This window comes from Oncorhynchus clarkii, chromosome 4 (genome assembly GCF_045791955.1).
Source record: "Oncorhynchus clarkii lewisi isolate Uvic-CL-2024 chromosome 4, UVic_Ocla_1.0, whole genome shotgun sequence".
In the NCBI taxonomy this organism is placed as follows: Eukaryota; Metazoa; Chordata; class Actinopteri; order Salmoniformes; family Salmonidae; genus Oncorhynchus; species Oncorhynchus clarkii.
The window spans coordinates 44420575-44426625 of record NC_092150.1 but is presented as its reverse complement, the minus strand read 5'-3'; the positions used below and the strand labels follow the sequence as shown (position 1 = coordinate 44426625).

Sequence of the window (6051 nt, the reverse complement as noted above, 5' to 3'; positions counted from 1 at the left end):
GATGGCGTACACGTTTGATGGCATTTCTGCCCAAATAAATGTTTACGTACAAATGCCACTCCTGTGAAGTAGTGACATGCAACTTATGTGTAGTTTCCTGAAACTAGTCGCATATGGAAACAAGGTTAAGGTAAGGCACAACCTTTTGTCATTAGTCACGCTTCCCGAACAAACAACCGTTGCCCGAAACTGTGACAGCAACTCCGGACAATTTTAAGCAAACATCTGATAAGGTTGGTTCCCTGTTCAAGAGTACGTAGTGATAAGAACCCGAGGATAGAAGGCCAGTTCATGACTTCAAGCAAAGGTGTCTGACATCAAACAGGAACGGAAGCTAAAATGGGCACCTCAGTGATTCAGCAAATCGGCTTCATTCTGGGTGTGTTGGGCCAGTTTTTCGTATCTGCTGCTACAGCCATGGATATGTGGGGTTTACAGGACCGGTCCTTCTCAGTCATAACAAGTGTTTACACTTACTCTGGACTCTGGAAATCATGTGTAGAAAACTCATCTGGAATGACCCAATGCAGGCCTTATTTTACCATACTAGGGCTGCCAGGTAAGGTTTACTTTATTGACTTGTAAGAAGTTAAACATTATGTTTCTTTCATATACATTTAGCAAATATAAATGCCAATGGATGGTCAGCACTGTTAACTTGATCTCGATCGAGCTTTGTATGTCGAGTGCCTCTCAAGGGTGTGACTCTAGATAAGATATGGTATTTGTTTCTATTAGTTGATATTAATAAGTAGTATAAAACAAACATTTTTTTCTTTCTTTGAGCATGTCTAATCTAGTTTCTTCAGCAACGTTTAATCTTTAAAATTGTGTGTTAAAGGCAGGAAGTGAGATTATCTTCCATATAGTTTAGACAGTGGGTCATTTTAATGTGAGTAGAGTCTAGGGCCATGATCAATAAAAGGTAACGTTGTTTTTGTTTTAAAAGTTATATTGATTTAAACATGTTTAATAGAGCAGTTAAGTCTTTAAATAATTGGCCAAATTAAATTCAAGAACAGGAAGTGAGATTATCTTCCAGGCACAAAATATAGTTAAATGGCTCATGAAAACAGGAGTACTATAGAGCCCTAATCAATAAAACATTTTTGTCATTTGGATGTACATTTGAAAATGAATGTAGTTTTAGTTTTTTTTTTTTATGTTGGAAAATCTATGATCTAAATGAAATACCACAGTACTTTGGTAGATACATATGATACACACAATCACAGGTCATGACTTAAGTTTCAAAGTAGGACTTTTATCTGACGTCTGGTTTTGTTTGACCCGTAGTTATGCTCCAAGCGGTGCGGGCACTGATGATAGTTGGGATAGTTCTGGGAGCCATCGGCTGTCTGATCGCCATCTTTGCCCTCAAGAGTCTGAAGATGGGAAATATGGAGGATAATGCCAAGGCTACCATGACACTGACCTCTGGGGTCATGTTTCTGCTTGCAGGTGAGGTGATGTCTTTTGCCAAAGTTTTGGTGAAGTTCCTGCTCGCAGGTGAATCCTTTCTTGACACCACACTCCAAAAAGCAAATCTTGCAGGCTCTGGTTTTGTTTCGTCTTGATTATTGTCAGGTTCTGTGGTCGAAGTGCTACAAGGAATGACCTAGACTGCAGCTGGCCCAGAACAGAGCAGCACGTCTTCATTTTATTCAGAGGGCTAATATAAATATTATGCATGCCAGTCTCTCTTGGCTAAGAGTTGAGGAGAGTGACTGCCTCACTTTTTATTAGAATCATTGTGTTGACATTTCTAAATGGTTTGCATAGCCCACTTACAAATTGCACTGACACACACACTTACCCCACCAGTCATGCCACTAGGGGTCTTTTCACGGTCCCCAAATCCAAAACAAAGTCAGGGAAGTATACAGTGTTATTTTGAGCCATTATTTTATGGAACACACTTCGATCCCATATTGCTAAAATGAACAGCAAACCTGGTTTTAAAAAAAAGATTAAGCAACACCTGACACCTCCCCCCTATTTGATGTTTGTGTGTATTGTGGTTAACCGTGGGGTGTTGGGTTGAGAGTGCAGAAATGGGCACAGAGACGATGAGGTTCCAGTCAGAAAACACAACTTTATTAGGCAACAAAAATAAACATAACACCAAAATAACTTAGGGTTGGCTTGGTCCTTCTCCTCATGTATGGCTCCGTGCCTCCAAGAGCTTTGTCCACTCCTCACGGTGTGCCATGATGCTCCCTTTATGTGGCCTGCATGGCTGGTTGTCACTCCCCACTAATAACCTCTACTTGGTGCCATCTTCACCTGTCTTTTGGTTCGGGGGACCGGCCATTCCCTAATGGGAGCGTTTTGTTTTCTTCTTGGGGCTTCACGTTTCCCCACCCAATTCGATAGCCCAGGTACTCCACCTTGGCGTAGCCCAGCTTGCACTTGTGGGGGTTTGCGGTAGGCCCCGACTCCCTTAGCGCATCCGCCACCGCCTGTAACCTACAGAGATGGGACTCCCAACTGTCACTGTGCACAATTATATCATCCAAACAAGTCACAGCGTACTCATGGTGTGGGCGCAGGACGCGGTCTATGAGTCGCTGGAAAGTTGTTGGGGCCCCGTGGAGACCGAAAGGAAGACACCGGTAGTGGTATAGCCCACTCCCATCAAGTGGGGCAGCAGCTGGTCCCAGTTCCTCCCGTCTCTCTCGATTACCCTCCCCATGTCCCTCCTCCACAGTGCCTGGAAGAGAGGGCAATCTCTACAGAGGATAATTGGCACGGGCAAGTTAGGAACAGCCCCCATGTGCATCTGGCACTCCCCCCTCACCCTTGGGGTGGTTATCTGCACCGGCACGGTCGGGTACCACTTTGTGTCCCTGTGTACAGGACACTGTGTACAGGACACAGGACACTGTCATCTCCTCATCCCCTGGTTCGTCTTCCCTCTCTCTTGTTAGCCACTGCGGTTGGGCCAGGGTCACCATGCTGCCGGAGTCCAGCAAAGCGCTGGTGTCGATGCCATTGATTTGTACTGGAACCATTGGAGGGGACGTCTCGGTGTGCGCCCAACAGGAGGTGACATAACTAGCCATCCGGGTTACCTTGGAGCTGGGGGATGCGGAGGGCATGGACTCCTCCTGGCCGGGGAAGCTCCACGCGAGGTCTTGCAGCACTCATAGCGGAGCCTCTGATCTAGGTCTAGCAGTGGACGTCGTCATCGGTTCAGGTCGCCCTCCTGCTTCCCGGCCTTGGCTAGTTCTGTCCGAGCTCCCTTCAGTCCTTCACCTCTCTCTGTGCTTTTCTTCCCCCTCCCTGCGTGCACTCTTTCCGCCCAGGCCCCTTTCAGCAGGTCCTGGATGTTTTGGTCAGGAATTCCTCCAGGTTCTGCAGGCTCTCCGCCGCCTTCATCTCGTAGTGGAGGGCCCGAAGATACCGATCCAGGACAACCTTATCGATTATTGGGAGGGCCAGTACGTCGGTCAGTAGCCAGCCCTTGGTAAGGCACACCAGGTCGCTCATCTGAGCGTGGGGAGAGATAGTGGAGTCAAAGGCCCAGTTGTGGACCAATTCATAACAGCTCAGGATCTCGTAATTGAGTCCCTCATAATTTGCCTCCTAATCTGCGTTCAAGTCAAAGTAGGCCTTCTGGGCCTTCCCCGCGAGGTAGGGTGCTAAAAGGCTGACCTACTTGGGCTTGGGCCTTCCTTCCCTCTGCACTGTCATCTCGAAAGTGCACAAATACGTCTCCACATCATCTTCCTCTATTAGCTTGACCAGGAACTGAGTTAGGCCAGACTCCTAAGCCCTCTCAGCCTTCAACTGGGCTACCTCCGCTACCAGTCTGAGGTTTTGTTAGCGCTGCTCGTCTAGCGCTTGCTCCTGGCGAGCCTGTTGCGTCTGCTGGCTGAGGATAAACTAAACCAACAGTTCCTCCATGGTAATCTCCGTACGCTCGACCCCACGGCACCCAAAGCTACTGTATTCTCCACCATATGTGGTCAACGTGGGGTGTTGGGTTGAGCGTGCAGAGATGGACACAGAGGCAGTGAAGTTCTAGTCAGAAAACACGACTTTACAAAAAATAAACATAACACCAAAACAACTTATGGTTGGCTGGGTCCTTCTCATGTTCAGCTCCGTGCCTCTGGGAGCTTCGTTCCCATCTGTAGGCTCACTCCTTGCCCCTTTCTTTGTCCACTGGTTATGTGGCCTGGACAGCTGGTTGGCACTCTCCTTTAATTACCTCTACTTGGGGCCATCGGCGTTGGGGCGCCCAGCCCATGTACTCCCAGCAGAGTTTAGCCAACGTCACGGCACGTACCTCCCCTCTATCACCAACCACCAGGGTAGACCTCCCGGGATACCACAGTATGTATTGATATGTAGGCTACATGTGCCTTTTTTAAATGTAAGTAGTTCTGTCCTTGACCTATTCTTGTCTATGAATGTTCTGTCATGTGTGGTAAACCGTGGGGTGTTGGGTTGAGCGTGCAGAGATTGACACAGAGACAGGGAGGCTTTAGTCTGCAAAAACAACTTTACTAAGACAGAAAATAAATATACCAAAGAAATAACTTAGGTCTTGCTCAGTCGTCCTTCTCTCTCTTAACTGCTGTCTGTCTCTCTCCCTTCTCCCTCACGGTGTGCCATCGTGCTCCTTTTATTTAGCCTCCGCGGCTGGTTGGCACTTTCCTCTAATTACCTCCACTTAGAGCTGTCTGGGTCAGGGTGCCCAGCTCCCGTATTCCCAGCAGAGGGAGCCAACGTCGCCTCACGTACCTCCCCTCCATTACCATCCCCCGGGGTAGACCTCCTGGGATACCACACATGTTTTATGTGGACTGTTGGAAGAGTAGTTGCCTCTTTTGCAACAGCTAACCAGGATCTTAATAAAATACCAAATACCAAAATACCATCTTATGGATTGTATTGTGGTATTGTTTTGATTATGTTTTGTTATTGATGTTTTGGTATTGATGTTCATAACTGTCAAGCCAAATCATTCCGATTCATTTTGGGTTTAAAGTAAAAGAAAAATGTCTGTGATCTGAAAGTGACAATTGACACATTTTCTTCTTCTTCCTAACCAAAATGTAAATATAATTTTCCTTCTCCTAGGTGTCTGTGGCATTGCTGGAGTGTCTGTCTTTGCCAACCTAATCGTGTCCAGCTTCCGGTTCACCACCTATGCAGACAGTGGATATGGAGGAGAAGGAGTACTGGGAGGACTTGGAGGATCTCTCACTCCCAGGTACATTAACTGCAACATGAGAAGGATTCACTTCTCCCAAATGGCACCCTATCCTTTAGAGTCTGGTCAAAAGTAGTGCACTATGTAGGGAATAGTGTCATTTAGGAGGCTGCTTTGGTGTATAAACTGGAATCAATCATAATGTCAAGTAATTTTTAGTGTGTCAGTGTATCACTTCTGTTTTTCAGGTACACCTTTGGCACCGCCCTCTTCGTGGGGTGGATAGGCGGGGCTGTGTTGGTCATAGGAGGAGTTATGATGTGTATCGCCTTCAGAGGGATGATTCCATCAAAGGAGAAGCGACATGGGTAAATTCCATTTTATCCACCAGAAAATTTGAGTTCTAAGCTCTTCATCCTCTTTCTTATTCTTACTCACAAATATGAATAATAATTATACATTTATTTGAATAATTTCGTTTTCTTTCTGTCCTCAGTTATGGGGTGGCCTACAAAGCTGCGTCCCAACACACAACAGTGTACAAGGATGGCGCGAAACCCAGACTCGCCTATGACGAGTCTTTCAGAGCCCAGATTATGAATGGAAGACACTCCAACCAGCAATATGTGTGAAGAATATAATATTATGTACTAGTTAGAGGTTTTCTGAAACTAAACAATACTATTTTGATATTTAAATGACAATCCCGTGCAGCTCTAAGGGGCTTAGAAGATTGCATAGAGGGTTGCTATGAAGGAAAACCTTTTTCAGGTTTGATTAGTTATTTTTGTACTTATTATTTTTGGATCTCTCTTATATTTTGGGCTCCCGAGTGGCGCAGTGGTCTAAGGCACTGCAACTGAGTGCTAGAGGCGTCACTACAGGCC

At 46.2% G+C, this 6051-nt stretch overlaps 1 protein-coding gene across 1 annotated transcript; it reads left to right on the top strand.

Moving 5' to 3' along the window:
• Positions 1-339: 339 nt before the first annotated feature.
• LOC139407707 (claudin-18-like) lies at positions 340-5796 on the top strand. Its single transcript, XM_071151556.1, has 5 exons — positions 340-559; positions 1297-1461; positions 5092-5224; positions 5413-5532; positions 5661-5796. Exons 1-5 carry the CDS (start codon positions 340-342, stop codon positions 5794-5796), a joined length of 774 nt encoding a protein of 257 aa, XP_071007657.1.
• The last annotated feature ends 255 nt before the right edge of the window (positions 5797-6051 follow it).

Coding starts and splice junctions, on each gene's coding strand:
- LOC139407707 (XM_071151556.1), top strand. CDS start 340: ATGGGCACCTCAGTGATTCAGCAAATCGGCTTCATTCTGGGTGTGTTG. Junction 560..1,296: donor TACCATACTAGGGCTGCCAG/GTAAGGTTTACT, acceptor TTTGACCCGTAG/TTATGCTCCAAGCGGTGCGG. Junction 5,225..5,412: donor GGAGGATCTCTCACTCCCAG/GTACATTAACTG, acceptor TCTGTTTTTCAG/GTACACCTTTGGCACCGCCC.